The sequence below is a fragment of the Sceloporus occidentalis genome, unplaced genomic scaffold (genome assembly GCF_023333645.1).
Source record: "Sceloporus occidentalis isolate IW3139 unplaced genomic scaffold, rSceOcc1.0.p SCAF_7, whole genome shotgun sequence".
NCBI lineage: Eukaryota > Metazoa > Chordata > Lepidosauria > Squamata > Phrynosomatidae > Sceloporus > Sceloporus occidentalis.
Genome location: NW_028316987.1, coordinates 30,401,754 through 30,419,128, shown reverse-complemented (window position 1 = coordinate 30,419,128; position 17,375 = coordinate 30,401,754). Strand labels below are relative to the sequence as shown.

The following is a 17,375-nucleotide window of genomic DNA, read 5'->3' as shown; positions in this document are numbered from 1 at the left end:
ACATGACTATAGAGGTCATCTTCAACAATGCTGGCTCTTCAGAGATGAACATCACCTCCTACAGTCAGACACAACTTGAAAACCTTGCCAGAGGGGAAACCTTTACTTTTTTCATACTCTCATCACGAAAGAATAATTTAATATTTATGAAAATTTCTATATCGATTCAGGAAATGTAAAATTGCCTCTTTAGTAGGGGACCTCATTGATCTGAATAATTACTTAATAACAATTCTGGAATTAAGTTAATGCTGAAAATCCACCTTAAGTCAATAATTTACATTTAAAAAAATAAATTATGTTACCCCCTTACAGTTGCAGGGAAAGCCCTCTGTCACATAGAAGCTTTTCTGGGTGGATTGGGCTTCCCATCTCAGCATTCAATCATAATTATTTGATCTATAGTTTCAAGGAAAAAAAGCCTTAATACTAAAAGTGTTTTGTTGTGTTTTTCCCTAGGCCTTTCCAGGAAACATAAATTCAGACAGTGTGGTGCGTCATGATTTACAGCATCCAGTTATTGCTCGCTATGTTCGAATACTTCCTCTGGACTGGAGTGAAGAGGGTCAAATTGGGCTGAGGATTGAGGTGTATGGCTGTCCTTATTGTAAGTTTTTTTTTTAAATTTCTTATCTATTTCTTTGCTTCTCACTTCTTGAACATTCTCTAGCAATAGCAATAAGCAGCTTCATTTATATGCAGCTTCATACTAACTAAATCTCTAAGTGGTTTACAACTGTAAGCTAATTGCTCCCAACAAGTTGGGTACTCATTTTAGCCACCTCAGAAGGATAAAAGACTGAATCGACCCTGAGCCTCTGGCTGGTATGGAACTCAAAATCTTGTGGTTTGTGGTTTGTGAGTTAGTGGCTGCAGTACCGGCACGTAACCACTGCACCACCAGGGCATACTCTAGCGCATTAGTATGTTATCCCAGTCTGATCAAAACAAGTATAACCTGAATACAACAATTTCAGGTTGATAAAAATAAATAAATTGAGCTATAGTTAAACTCAGTGTATTATTCAATCATAGTTTGAGTCCTGTATTTGGATTTGGTTGGATGACCATCACTGTAATCAGAATTGGAAGGAGAGGATAGTCTCTATAGTTTGCCTTCAGAAAATCACTCTGGTCTGTTGAACAGAAACAAAGATAGTGTACGATAGTTTGCATTTATTATTGTTGTTGCAGAGTTTTGAGGTAAGAATGCCAGGAAATGGCTCACTTATAGAAGTACAAAGTATAATGAGTGATTGTTAGCATTTTGACAGATATTGTCTAGTTTTTGTCCTTACAGATTTTACTGATATTTGATTCACTAAGTTATTTTACCATTTGTATAGTGTTTTTTGAGAAATAGTTTGTAGTGTTACATCAGGGAGGAGATCTGGTATTTGCAGTATAAGAATTTTGCAGCTGAAAACATCTAATTAAAAAGATTGTATGTACAGCGCTGTGTAAATTTACAGTGCTTTATAAATAAAGGTTAATAATAATAAAATGCAATTTTTACCCTATTTTAGGTTATGTTATAATGTATGTTCCACATATGACCAATTTAGCTTCCCCGTCTATAGATTTTTATAAGATGGAGATGAGTCAGAAGGGACAAAATGAGAATGAATGTGACTAGAGGCAACGGAGGGGAGGTGGCCCAGTTCATTCTGGCCCCCTCTCTCTGCCTTTAACCGGCAAATAAAAACGTTTTTAAGTAGGCAAGCTTCTTTAAAATCACGACAAGGTAGCTTATTGGGGAGGGGTGTTATGTTTTTAACTTTTGTATTTTTTATGTTAACTTAGGCGGGATACACACCGCCATATAGTACTTATTGTATACGTACTAGGGTTAGGAAGGGGCAGTGCTTCCGCACCCCCCTAACCCTAGTACGTATACAATACGTACAAGATGGCGGCACCCCTTCCACATGGGCGCCGCCATCTTTACGTACTGGACACATAGCGTCCAGACATGTCGCGGCGCCTATGACATCGCGAATGCGCCAGCGGCGCTTCGCGACATCATCAGTGCGCCGCAAGAAGAAGCTCCGAAATGGAGCTTCTTTTTTGCTCCACGCGGGAGCCGTGCGGTTTGGCTGCTGCAGCTCCCGCGCAGAGCAAATGGCGCCGGCGGGGAAGCGCCGCAAAGCGGCGGTTTGTATCCCGCCTTACATTGTTTTAAATAGATTGTTTTAATTGTGTTTTTTTTAAAATACTGTGATGTGATGTTTTTGAAATGTTTTCATCTTGTAAATTGCCTTGCGTCCCTTCCTGGGAGAAAGGCAGCATAGAAATGAAATGAAATGAAATAAATATTCTATCCCAGAGACAGAAGATTTCAGAAGAAACCTCTGTCCCTCAAGCAAGGACAATTTTTCAAAAATATTACTCTTTATTGAGCTCACTTATGTTGTCGCTGCTAAATATTTTCAATTGGTTATTAATAAAATAAATAATGCTCCTCTTTGGAAAAGAAGACAATATGTATGCATTAAAATTCTAATTTAAATTTGGAGGACAAATTTAGGAGATCTCATATTTTACTATTTGTACCTTTTGCTCAATACTGTTGTCTTCTTCTTGTTGCTGTTTATCATATTTATACCCCTTTATTCTATTCATATAACTTTTCCATAAGGTTGGCTAACAGCATAACTAAAAATAAGCAGACCAATAAAATCATAAATTGCTCAGCATTAACTGGTGCTGCTTTTCAATTGAACTATTGTATTGCCTTAGCAAACCAAGGTAGGAACAAATTTTTAGAGCATGTAAGGGAAAGTCATTGAAAGTCCTAAGAGAAGCACATAGAAAGGATGATGAAGTGTTTAGGTTTGTCATATAAAGCTCTGTAGCAGGGTGGGCAACTGTAAGGTCATGGCCTAGTTTCTTTTCTGACTATTCCACCTCCATCCCATGGGTCACACAAACCTCAAAAGTGCCAACTGGATTAATTTGTTATGTAGGACCACATCTTGCAAAATAAATAAATAAATAAATAAATAAATAAATAAATATTTTTAAAAAATCTGCACTTGGGCTGGAAATAATTATCAAATACTTATAATCCATTTACTGCCTACCATCTGGAGTGGGTGAAGAACAGAGTTATATTTTGAACAGTTTTTTTCCCCGCTTTGAAATACACAGACTAAATACAAGAAATGCACTCCTCTTTAGCACGTATGCTTAGTCATTCAATATGGTGATGTAGTCTTTTCAGAGTTATTGCTTTAAAAATGAATAGTTTAAAGTAAAACATAAACATCTAATTGCTTGAAAAATCTGTGGCCTCTAAGATTTGCTGCTTAATTAGCTTCATCTCAGTGAGTTTATTAATGGGTACAATCCAAATTAAAGAAATTAGCATTCCTCGTTGAAAAGATCTCATAGCATTTATAACACCAGATCATAAAAAGAATTATCATTGATATCACCATATAGCATTACCCCATTGTGATAACGGTGGTGAACACCTCTACAAATGTAGATTTGGTAAATAGTGAAGTCCTTAGACATTGCAGGCTTCATACAATATAGGGCATGGGAGCCAGGTTAGTGGAATATAAAGAAGGGTACTGCTTAATTTTCAAAGAAGATTTTTTTAAAAAAGGAAAGAAAAAGTACAGAAGAGGAAAGTAAGCTTTATTCAGTTCTATTTGACAATGATTTAGAGGGGCTGTGTGGCTGCTGGACTCCTTGGGACCATCACACTAATGTATCCTGGATTTATGAATATAACCATGCACGTGACACTTAAAAATCATAGAAGTTGCACAGTTTCACCAAATGTTCCTAAACATTCAGATTCTGTTGTGCTTCCCACCCTTCCTCAGTACTACTGCCTGTAAAGGTTGCTTCTGTTTACAAAACCTGAAATTATATTGCTCCATAGTGTTCCGCTTTCAGGTGGTTTTTGACATGCAGCCTGATCCAGTTTGGGAAAGTAGGCCTGCATGCTTATCATTCTCAGTTGGGATTCCTCATAAGGGATCATAAGGGTCAGGCATTCATGGGCATGCACAGTTTGATGACAGTGGAATCCTGCAGTGGCTAGCCCATGTGGAATAGCACATCTGTCACTCCAAATGACCTCCAGCAACCAGATTAGAAGGGTGGCGTTGCCATTGGTCAGAAGCTTGATACTTTGATATCTGAATTCTTGCTCCATATTTGCTAAGCATCTTCAGCAATAAATAATAAAGTTCTGGCCATTACTTGTCTCATATACTTAGTGCTCTACCCGAGTCTCATCATTAGAGGCACAATACCAATGTTAATGAATGTAAGGCCAGTGAATGTAAATTGTCAAGCAGCAACTAATAGAGATTTTTGGGTTTTTTTTAATCACATCAAACACAGCACTCCCTGGTACCTATGATTTCAGTTACTGTAAATTGTAAAGGCTAAATAATAGTCCTAGAAAGTCACCAAGGAAAAAGGAAAGAGGTTTCGCACCGTGTGGCCTTTAAGGCAAGTGGATGGAAAATGAACTTGAGTTTGTGTCCTTTCATTCAGCTGTTGGAGGTAAATGTGGAACATTTACATTTCAGAGACCATAGCCTAATCTGTTCTGCATAGCCTTTTCAATCTCTTTGCTTGAGTGAATGGGCATGAAGGCTTTGGCTGACATTCTGCCTTCTCATTTCTTAAGCGGTGACCCATCAGCTTGTCCACAGTGATTTGGTCATCTGGGAAATCAGGTGTTGCTCTTTCTAAAAGGAAAAGTTCACCAGGCTTCATTCTCTGGGATTTGTTTCCATGCCACTGGTTTTAAACCCAAGGGGATGTCTCTATCTTTGTTTCACTGTACATGCAGAATAAGATATGAATTACAACACTGGCTGTTGTTTTCACTCTTCATTCATATGATTCTGTTACTCTTTCATTTCCATTTCCCCTTTTACATTAAACAGCCACAGAAGCAGAAAGTCATAGAATGACAGCTGAAGAATGTAATGTGGTTCTGCATGGTCAAAAAGCCGCCTTCAAACCTTCGTCATCCATTACTTTACTTTTCTTTCCATGAAAATATGTGACTATCACCAATAATACAAACACAGTAATATTAAATATAATACAACAAATCTGGAATAAAAAAGTTTCGAAAATAAAGAATGTACAAGACCAATAAGGGTAACAATGGCCAGTTACTGTGTATTTAAAACATTTACAAAACAGATCATGGTCCCAAGGCCTGTCTGAATAAAAAAAGAATCTCCCAGTGCAGGAATTGCCATTCCTTGGCAAGGCCCATTATAACCTCCTTGAAATGTACTATTATCACCTACCACCCCTCCTTCAAAATGGGTATTGTTTAAAACTGAAAGAGGAATTGATGCCATGCCCTCCATCAAGATGGCAGCTGGGACCCAAACCGTATCATTTAAAGTTTTACTCTAAGTCCTGACATGTATCCACATTTACTCCCATGAATGCGTGCATAGAATTTGAGTAAGATAGATAAGAAACTAATCCCTATAGATTAGAAGTGCCACGGAGGAGTGCAGTGGTATGTCATACTGGACTTTCCTTATTTCTGTTTTTTTATGGCTGATAAAGACCTATTTTCATGCTTTTCAACTGAACCAATTCTCCCAATTTATCACAGAATCACATTCCATTAAATGGGTTCATATGGAACTAGAGGATAATAATTTAACCCATCTTAATCTCCTCTTTTCTACTGTGGCTCATAGGAAGTTGAGAGACATACAATCCATTCCCAAACAATTCCATTCTCATATGGAAACAATGTCCTTTTTTTTCGTGCACACCAGCTTTTATGAGATAGATAGATTTGCTTACATCAGACATTGGAAAAACTGTAGAATATAATAACAACAACAACTACTACTACTACTACATTTATTTATATTTTCCCGTCTCTCCCAGGTGGATCGAGGCGGGATCACAACCCAGTATAAAATACAATTACAATACAACAAATCAATAAAAAACATACAATTCACAATTAAAAACTATAAATTACAAAGCAACAATGGGACAGAGTGATAAAACAAATTATTATTACTCATCCTATTCAGGGAGATGGATCTATATCTTACAGGAAATCAGGTGGATATGCACTCTGGAAGAGTTCCGTTTTTATTGCTCTTTTAAAGGATTCTAGGGAAGTAATGAGATGGGTCTCCTCTGGGAGACTATTCCACAGTCTTGGAGCAGCTGTAATAAAAGGTCTTTGGCAAGTTGAGACAAATTTAGTTGTTGTTAATGCCAACAATTTCTTCCCCGTTGTTCTGAGAGTGCGGAGCGGATTGTATCCCTATACAAGATGCGGTTCCATAAGTAGCTCGGGCCCAAGCCATATAGGGCTTGTATTGCGCCCAGAAGCAAATTGGGAGCCAGTGAAGATTTTTAAAAATTGGTGTTATATGGTCAAACTTTGACGAACCAGTGACCAGTCTGGCTGCCATATTTTGAACTAATTGAAGCTTCCAAACTTGGTACAAAGGTAGCCCCATGTAAAGCGGATTACATAAGTCTAGACGAGAGATTACCAGAGCAAGTACTACAGCTTCAAGGTCCTTTTGGTCCAGGTAGGGATGCAGTTGGCATATCAGCCGAAGCTGATACCAAGCACTTCTGGCCATCGCATCTAATTGAGATGACAACTGTAGAGATGGATCCAGAAGTACTCCCAAACTGCGAACTTGGTCCTTCATGGGAGGTGTGACCCCATCAAGGGCAGGTTGATAAATCTCCTTCCCAGGACCAGAGAAGCCTATTGCAAGTACCTCCATTTTCTCTGGATTCAGCCTGAGTTTGTTTTCCCTCATCCAGCCCATTACCAACTCAAGGCAAGCATTCAGAGGAGAGATACCATCCTTAAACACTGCAACAGTTAGAGACATAGAGAAACATATTTGGGTGTCATCAGCGTATGGATAGCCCCGCGCCCCATGTCTCCGGATGATCTCTCCTAGTGGTTTCATGCAAATGTTAAATAGCATGGGGGACAGAATGGCACCTTGTGGGATGCCAGATGTCATCTCCCTCTTAGAGGAGTAGCAGTCCCCCAGCCTCACCATCTGGAATCTGCCTGAGAGGTAGGAATGGAGCCACTGGAGTGCAGTGCCCCCATGCTTAACTCCCTCAGGCATTCCAGAAGGATACCATGGTCTATCGTATCAAAAGCCGCTGAGATGTCCAAGAGCACCAACAGGGTCACACTACCCCTGTTGATGCCCAGACGGAGATTATCAACTAAGGCGATCATGGTCGTCTCAACTCCGTATCCCACCCTGAAGCGAGTTTGAAATGGGTCCAGATAATTGGTTTCATCCGAGACAGCTTGAACTTGGAAGGCGACTGCCCTCTCAATCACTTTGCCCAAAAATGGTAATAGGGAGACTGGTCTATAATTGTTTCTCACCAGGGGGTCAAGGAAGGGTTTTTTCAGGAGCAGGTTAACCACTGCTAATTTTAGCTTTGATGGAAATAATAGACTTATTTGATGCGGGAAACCTGAGGTCTCCTGATAATCTGTTCACTGCCATGAGACAAGACAATCCCATTTGGCTCCAAATGTTGCAAGTCCTCTCCTTTGCATGCCACATCCTGCTTAAAAATTATAGTTCTAGAACGCCAACTTTTTATGAATCCATCTGTATAGAGAAGGGACAATCCAAGGAGGGAGCAGCCACTCTATACAAAAACTTAATACAGTCCACTTATGGTAAAAATCATTCTGCCAGAATAACCTAGCATTAGATTTAAATATGGATATATCAGTGAAAACCTGTGCAAACATCTGGTCCTCCTCCATATATAAATCAAGATCGGCAGCTGCAAAGGAGTGTGCTTTAAAAGCAGCATACAAATGGTATTTAACCCCTGTGAAACTCTCAGAGATACTGAAAAAGTTTCACTATGCTGTTGGAGAGGCTGCAAGGATCAAGGTTCTTACACACACGTGGCTCAAATGTTCTAGGATCAATGCTTTTTGGAATGTAATACTGATGCAGATATCTGACATTATAAAACAACCTGTTAAATTTTGTCCAGCCTTATTATTGTTATCAATCTTCAGCAAAGCCAATTGTCATCTAAAACACTAGAGACTCATCATATTCCTAATTTCTGCAGCTAGAACTGAAATTGCGAGATGCTGGAAGATGGGGAATTTGTTACTTGAAAACTGAATATGGTAGCTCCATTCTCTCTGCAAAGCAAGACCAGCAGCAGACTGTAGCACAGGCCATATCAAAAATTACAGTAAAGCTAAAGAAGAACAGTAAATCAACCATCGTGCCAAAATACAACATGAACCACATCCCTGCAGAATTTAAAAATCATGTAAAATATAGATTTGCATTATTATTCAATTATTTGCATTATTAATTCACTACGAGCCAGAAAAACACTGGACTGAAAGCCAAGACATAGTGAGAAAAGACACTGAAGCCAAAAAGAAAGAAAAGCCTCATGGGATGACAGATGGAGCTCTTCAAGTGGTTAAAAACTGATGAAAAGCAAAGGTAAAAGTGGCAGAAAGATCAGAATCTTGAACACAACTGTTCAGCAACTTGTGTTGGGTGCAGGGACAAAGAGAACTACTGTAATAAACAATATAAAGAAATAGAAGAAGACAACAAAAAGGATAGAACAAGAAACCTCTTCTACAAGATCTGAGAAATCAAAAGGAAATTTAAACTAAGAATGTGGATGCAATCTAAGTATCAGGGGAACACTATACATGATCAAGAAGAAACAATAAGATGATGGAAACAATACACGAAAGAACCATATGAAAGAGATGAAAGCATGACAGATTTGTTCAAGGAAGAATCATTTGAAGATGAACCCTCAGTTCTAGAAAATGAAGTGGAAGCTGAATTCAAAGCACTTGGGAAAAATAAATCACCAAGTTAGAAAAAGATAGTATACAAATGCAACTATTTCAAGCTACAGACAATATCCACTCAAATTCTAACCAAAATAGGCCAAGAAATATGAAAGTCACAATAGTCCATAGATTATATATGCTCAATATATTTAAGAATCCCCCAAAAGGGAACATCAGGAATTGGAGTAACTACTGGACCATTGCATTAATATTTTACAACAAAGATTTTTATCATATCTTATGGAGAAGGAAAGCCAGATATCCAAGCTTAGTTGAGAAAATGAATATACACTGTGAATCATATTGCAAACATACCCCCAGAGCAGTGGGCAGGAAGGAATGGCCTAAGGCTGCTCTGCCTGCAAGTGGGTCAGGACCATGGTGACTGCATGGCTGCTTCCAAAATGGGTTACCGCCACAGGACCCAAGCTATGCCACCAGGAGCCAGGTTAGCCCAACTCCTTTTAACTCTGGTCCAAAGGACTGAAGTGCAGCATAGAGCAGCTTCAGGCTGCTTTGGGGGTGGGGGGTGGGGGTGGGGAGGGTGCATCATGTAAATGGCCTGACCCCAAAGTAGTTGAAAACCACTTATTTTGGTTCATTTGTTCTCGGCCATACATTAGATAATGAAGCACACCAAAGAATTTCAGAAGACAATCAGAATGTGCTATATAAATTAAAACAAAACATTTGACTGCATAGAATCTGCACAGAATAGATTATCAAAACAGTCTTAAAGAAATGGATATTGTGCAAAACATTTGATTGCCCTGATGCATAACACGTACTCAGTACAAGAGGGCACCATCAGGATAGAATATCGAGAAATAATTGGTTTCCAATTGTGTGCTGAAAATACAATATGTAAAGTTGGATTTGTCTTGGAGGAAGGAGGAATGAAAATTGGAGGGGGCGGGGAATCAACAATTTAAGATACGCAGATGACAACAACCTATTAGCCAAAAATAGTAAAGGCTTGAAAGAATTACTGAATAAAGTCAAGGAAGAAAGTGCCAAGGCGGGATTACAGTTGAACATTAAAATAACACATTTAATGGCCAAAGATAATTTATATAAATTTAAAGTGCAAAATGAATACATTGAAATGGTTTCCTCACATCCAGTCATTAATTAGAATGGAGACAGTAGTCAAGAAATCGAAAAAAGACTAGAACTTGGAAGGGCAGCTACGAAGGAACTAGGTCAAATCCTCAGATGTCTAGATATATCATTGAATCCCAAAAGTCAGGATTATCCATTGTATTTCTGATTTCCATATATGGTTGTGAAAGCTGGACAGTGAGGAAAGCTGATAGGAAGATAGTCATTTAGTACATCTAAGAGCAATCATAGTACACCAATATTAAAATTCCACCACTGACTGCCAATTAAGTTCTGGGCAAGGTACAACATGTTGATTATTACTTTTAAAACCCTACATGATTTGTGTCCAGGTTACTCACAGGATTACATCCTCCTGTATAATCTGTTCCATATATTCATGTCCTCTGTAGAAGATTTACTCCAATGAGCCAAAACTAGGTTGACAACTATCACCCAGAAGATCTTTTCCTCAGCCACCCCTAGAATGAGAATAACTTGCCAGAAGAGATTGTACATCTGAATATGCTGTCTGAGTTTAAAACAGCATTACAGACTAGAATCTTCCAGCAAGCCTATTGTGTCATAGTGCTCAGGCAAATGAGCTCTCACATGAAGATGTCAGTAGTGTACTCTTTTGGGCATGTAACTTAATAATGCTCTTGTGGAAATGCTGGAGATAAAAACTGGCACTTCCTCATGGCTAGTGGTCAGGAGACTGTCATGATTTGTGCAACAGTAGCAGTCTGAAAGGCAGAGTGCGGTATAAAAACCATAACGATGTAACATTGGTAGCTTCTGGACAAACAGTTATTTAGGTATGAATGAACTATTTCTCTACAACCAGCCTCTTCTCTCATCATCCTGCAATATACAAAAACAGATTCCTCCCTCCCCAGATAAGTGTGTCTGGCTACCACAGGATCTCTCTGCCTTCAGCTACAATGAGAAGGGGATCACTCTTTTTCAGTTTCACTGAATCCCTAGGTACCACCATGCAGAATGTCAGCTCTGGATACTGCCTATAGAACAATGTTTACCAGCTTGAGAACAAGCCATGTTCCTAAGCCAATTTGAAACCTTTTGAAATCCTGGCTTGTTCTAAAGGTAGTAACCATAAATATAAACATGTTCAAATGCATCAGGACAGTCCCTACACAGAGGCAAATGTTCTCAGAACTGCTACCACATCAATGTTAGAAATCTTACAGTTATGTGAATTCCCTTGACAACTTGCCCTGTACCTAGTCTTTGAGTGCCTAAAATCTATTTCAAAATGCCCAAGTAGAATTTTAAGTTACACCAATGCTAGAAATTTGGGTAGTAAAGAAAAATTCCATCATGGATGCAGAATTTTTATTTTGGGCACTGTGGCCTCATTTTGCCCCACATTTTGCAGCTATATCCCTACTGATATAGAACATGAATGGAAAGAAAATGCAGTAGGAATTCAGATAAATGTAAAGAAATGAGACAAAAGAGATTTTAAAATAATGGCAACCACAGATGGTTTTTGCCAAGTGGTGAGACTGTACTTATGAACCAGGCCATATTGATGGTAAGCAGTTCTTATGAATTGAACATGTTTGAATGAGAGACATGTATGATACCCATTCTTTCCCAACTCTAACAGAAGGAGTTCATGCATGGTTTTCCATTCCATTGCTAACATTGGGAGAGCAACTGCCTCCTTCTTGCTATTTTCATCTCTATTACTTCTTTAACATACATTCTCTGCTATGAAGAAAATATTCAGAGCACCTGTGCAATTGCTCTTATTTTGAAGTATCCAAGAAATGCATATACTTCAACATGTTTTCAAATGGATTACATTTTTGCTTTATTCTCAGTGGAATGCAAAGATGGCTTCATTGTTTTCTCTTTGAACAGGAAAATGTTGGCATACTTATCAATAAGTATTAAGTTTTCATATGCATAGAATTTGTGTGGAAATTAAAGGAAATTGTTTTGAAAATAATAGTCTGATTGTTCTAAGTTCAAATAAGGATATAATTAGAAGCTGTTGTTCTCTTGTAGGCAGAATGCTTATTGTGTTCAAAATATAAAGAGAAGCGCTGGAAACATGAGAAAGCTTTCACTATTTGTAAACCTAAAAGACATGATATTCTGTACTGCTGGATAATTTCTAGATATTAATGGTTGTAAGAGAAATGAGAATGTGAGAAAGAACATTTTTATAATTCATTTATATTTCATTATTATTATTTTTCATTATAATTCATTTTCACCTGTCTACACAAACCCACTCAAGTTTTTAAAAACTAGCTGATTCATTGAAAGACTGTTTCATCCAGAGCCAACTACAAAAGTGAAGCTGGTGAATCATTTGGATGAGATGGGGTTACAGAGAAAGGAGAGATTTTGATGAACACTGAGGAACATTTGGGGCCTAGCTGGGCATGTATAAAAAGGAAAATGGGAAGAGACTGCTGGTACTGAACATTTTTAAAAAACTGTAGTGCAATGGTTTTTATCCTTTGGGAAAAGTTGACAGAAGCTAGGGACTCGCTGGCTCTGTTTGAATATCACTGTCAAGGGAGCGATACTGTGTGTAGATATTCTTGTTTTAATGCATGGAGCCTCTGAATAAAAAACAAAGAAAAAAAGAAAAAATTTGGATGCTTTATTTTAAAAGAGAATATAAAAATGGTGGGCACAGTGCAAAACTGGAGGGATGGTAACAACCAGCATGATATAAAATCCAGAAAAAGGTCAGATGTGTGCAGGAGTAGGTATTATTCAGCACATGGAAGAAGAGAGCATAGAGTCAAGTAAAGGAAAAACCTTAAAACTGGTAAACTCCTTCACAGAATCACTGTGAGTGTCAGAATGCAGGACCAGAACCCAGGACAATCAACCAGTCAGCTTGATTAAGAATCAACAGCACTTTATTGATAGCTCCAGAATCAGCAATTCCACATCATCCAGCTTCTTAGCTGAGACTGACCACACCCAGCGAAAGCAATACTTAAACCCCAGCTTGTCTACTCCACCTCCCTGCCAAAAGCCCACGAGCAGACACTCTCCACCTCCCTCTCACAGTCCTCCAGTCCCCATCTCTCCCCCCTCAGCTGATTATCCCATCAAGCTCTCACTGCATACCAAGCCTCTGAGAACAAGAGTCTCAAGGCCAACTGATAACCACCTCCTGGCACTGCCTAATTCTACCAAGCGCTATCTAAGCTCGCCCTAGCCCAAAGCATATCCCAACCCCCATTATCCCCACAACTAAACCCCAAAGAATATATCTGATAGAACACAACCAGGATTCTAACAGTGAGTAATCATGCCCTATAGGTAATTTAATATTGAATCATAGAATAATAGAGTTGGTAGAGACCACAAGGGCCATCCAGTCCAACCCCCTGCCATACAGGAACTATCAGTCAAAACATCCCTGACAGATGGCCATCCAGCCTCTGTTTAAAGACCTCCAAGGAAGAATTAAATAATCAAATTCAAATGAAAGAACAAGAACTTATACACTACCAAAATAGAAAAGAAATTCTCAGGCAAATTAAAATTTTGCAAACATAACTAGTGGAGATAACATTTGAACAAATTGAGGGGGAAAAAATATATGAAGCAAAAAAAAAAAATTTGAATCAAGAAATAAAACTGGGAAACTACTAGCTTATAAAATCAGGAAATATAGGGAAAAGAAAATAATTTCTGAAATGAAGAAAGGGGAGAAGATCATTATAAATACAAAAGAAATTCATAAGATATTCAAAAATTACTTCCAGGAATTATACAAAGAAGAAAACAAAGGCAAAATTTTTGAGGAAGAATTTAAGAATTATATACAGAAACAAGGACTAATAAAGATTCAAGAACAACACTGAAAAATTCTCAATGCAAATATTTCCCTTACAGAAGTATTGGAAGGAATAAAGGATATGAAATCAGGACGGGGTCACATCAATTTATTATAAAAAATTCCAGGAAATATTAGCTCCAGTTTTACAAACTTTGCTAAATGACATACACCAAACAGGAGTCCCCAACTCATGGACTAAAGCCTTCATTACTCTAATACCCAAACCAAATAAAACCCCAAATGAGCTTCAGAATTTTAGACCCATCTCATTATTAAATACAGATTATAAATTATTTTCAGCAATTTTGGCAAGAAGACTCAAAAAAGTACTACAAGAAACTATCAAAGACAATCAAACCGGGTTTCTACCACAGAGACATATGAAGTAAAATATCAGAACAATGATTGATTTAATTGAATACTATGAGAAAAATCCAAGTAAAAAAGCAGCGATCATCTTTTTGGATGCTGAAAAAGCTTTTGATGTGGTGAATTGGAGGTTTTTATATCAAACAATGATTGAAATGGAATTAGGGGAAACATTTATCAATTGGGTCTCGGCTATTTATAAAACTCAATCGGCTCAAATTATTATCAATGGAGAAAAATCAAAAGAATGCAAAATTACTAGAGGGACAAGACAAGGATGTCCCCTCTCCCCATTACTATTTATCATGACTATGGAAATTCTTCTTAATGAGATAAGAGACAATAAAATGATCAAAGGAACTCTAATCAAAGGACAAGAATATAAAATTAAAGCATATGCAGATGATCTGGTCATAAATATAGAAGATCCAAAAGAGAATATAGAAAGGGTAATAGAAGAGATTTAAAGAATTTGGAAAATATGTGGGGCTTAAAATTAACAAATTCAAAACAAATATTCTAATTATGAAAGCATCTAAAAAAGAAGAAGTAATACAACAAAAAACTCTTTCCAAAAAAATTTCCAAATTGGTAAAAAAATAAAATACTTAGGAATTGTACTAACAAAAAAGAACTCTGAATTATTTGATAATAATTATACTCAAATTTGGAAAAAAATCAAAGAAGATCTTACTAAATGGGAAAACTTAAATTTATCATTATTGGGAAGAATTTCTGTTGTAAAATGTCTGTTTTTCTATTTCAAAATTTACCTATAATTTATAATTTAAAATATTAAAGGAATGGGAAATGTATATTGCGAAATTCATTTGGCAGAAGAAAAAAAAACAAGATTTAAATGGAAAATAATGAAAGATGCTAAAGAAAGGGGAGGTTTGGGGACCCCTGATCTCAAAATATACTATCAGGTGTGTTTATTGGATTGGGTTAGAATAAGGATAAATCTTAAAGATAGGAAAGCTCTGAATCTAGAAGGCTTTAACATAATATATGGATGGCATGAATACCTGTGGTATAAGAGGATGGAGGTAAATAAAGAGTTCCAAAATCATATTATTTGAAGATCATTGTTATTAGCCTGGAATAAAATCAAAGTTAAATTCTATACACAATTACCAAGTTGGATTTCACCACAAGAAGCTTGGAAAATAAATCTGACCACAAATTCAAAAGAATTTTTAACATATAAAGAATTAATTGGTTGGGATGATAAGACGCCAAGGCTGAAATCAAATGAAGAACTAAAAGACAGAGGCTACATTTGTCACTGGTTCCCATATAGGCAACTACGGGAAAGATATAAGACAGATTTGCAATCAGAAGGCTTTGTCAAAGATGAAAATGAATTAGATAAGATCATGTTATATTCAGAAAAATCAACAATATCTAAATTGTATAAAACTTCTACAAAATGCTATACAGATGGTATTTATCCCCAAACAGACTAGCAAAAATGAGAAAAAAATAATAGTGACAACTGTTAGAAATGCAGAAACCAAGAAGGAACATTTTATCATATTTGGTGGACGTGCCCAAATGCAAATAGATATTGGAAAATGCTACACAATTCTATACAAAACCAGAAAGTTTTTTGTTAAACATGATACAAGAAAAAACGGAAAGGACACATCTAAAAATTATCTTATATTTGATTACGGCAGCAAGAATTGTATATGCAAAAAATTGGAAAGAAATAGATATACCTACGCAAGATGTATGGTTACAAAAAAGTATGGAAATGATAGATTTAGATAGACTAACTTTATTAATCAAAGGTAAATGGAAAGAAGGCTGGAATAGAGATTGGAAATTATTAATGAATTTTTACAAGAATAAGGACAAATAGAATAATAATCAGAGGTAGTAAAATAAATATAATAAGTAATCACTGTGTTGATCTCCTCTAAAAGGTTTATATGTTGAACAGAGACAAGCGAATTAGTATGAAGAATGCATGGATTAACCGGATTAATACTTGTATATATGTAAATATTGATGCATGTTCATTATAGGAGATAAAAGTAGAAAGGAACAAATATGAAAGTAAAAGTATACACTGTCATAAAAAAATAAATTAAAATATATTTAGTCAGAAACGGATTTAGACATGTATCTAAAGATGATAGAATATGGAAGACAAGTAAGAATAATTTTATCAAGCTCAAGATAAATGCATAGACGAAAGAAATAATCAAAAGTATATTGGAGGGGAGAGTATTAACATGAAAAACAGGTTTGAGCAAAGATACTAATGATAAATAACAAGACATCATTTTTTATGGATGGAATGACAGATTTATGTTTATATGTTTGTATATTATGTCTGAACGAATATCAATAAAGCTCACCTTAAAAAAAATAAAAAATAAAGACCTCCAAGGAGGGAGACTCCACCTCCTAATATTGAGGTGGAATCTCTTTTCCTGCAGCTTGCATCCATTGTTCTGTGTCCTGTTCTCTGCAGCAGCAGAAAACAAGCTTGTTCCCTCCTCAATATAATAATAATAACTTTATTACAGCCATTTGGCCAGCACAATTACAGTCATTATCATCTCTTAACCTTCTCTTCTCTAGGCTAAACATCCCCAGATCCCTAAGGCGTTCCTCATAGGGCATTGTTTCCAGACCCTTCACCATTTTAGTCACCCTCCTTTGAACACACTCCAGTTTCTCAATTTCCTTTTTGAATTGTGGTGCCCAGAACTGGACACAGTATTCCAGGTGGGGCCTGACTAGAGCAGAATATAGTGGCACTATTACTTCCCTTGATCTAGACACTATACTTTTATTGATGCAGCCTAAAATTGCATTGGCTTTTTTAATTGCCGCATCACACTGTTGACTTAACGTTCAACTTGTGGTCTACTTGGCCTCCTAGATCCCTTTCACATGTAGTCTCGTTCAGCCATCCTATATTTGTGTCCCTCATCCTATATTTGTGCATTTTATTGTTCCGTCCTAAGTGCAGTACTTTACATTTCTCCATAGTGAATTTCATTTTTGTAGCTTTGGCCCAGCTTTCTAGTCTGTTCAGGCCATTTTGAATTTTGATCCTGTCCTCTGGAGTATTAGCTATTCCTCCTAATTTGGTGTCATCTGCAAATTTGATGAGTATGCCCCCAATTCTGTCATCCAAGTCATTGATAAAGATGTTGAATAGCACTGACCCCAGGA

The 17,375-nt window shown here is 37.0% G+C and overlaps 1 protein-coding gene across 2 annotated transcripts in view; it reads left to right on the top strand.

The window, feature by feature from the left end:
- LOC149309469 (contactin-associated protein-like 2) overlaps positions 1 to 17,375 on the top strand; it is a 1,389,887-nt gene that overhangs the window by 655,216 nt on the left and 717,296 nt on the right. For both annotated transcript variants that reach the window (XM_089532517.1, XM_089532516.1), the window contains exon 4: positions 460 to 607. In XM_089532517.1, the coding sequence (XP_089388643.1) occupies positions 460 to 607 (148 nt within the window). The remainder of the gene's footprint in view (positions 1 to 459; positions 608 to 17,375) is intronic.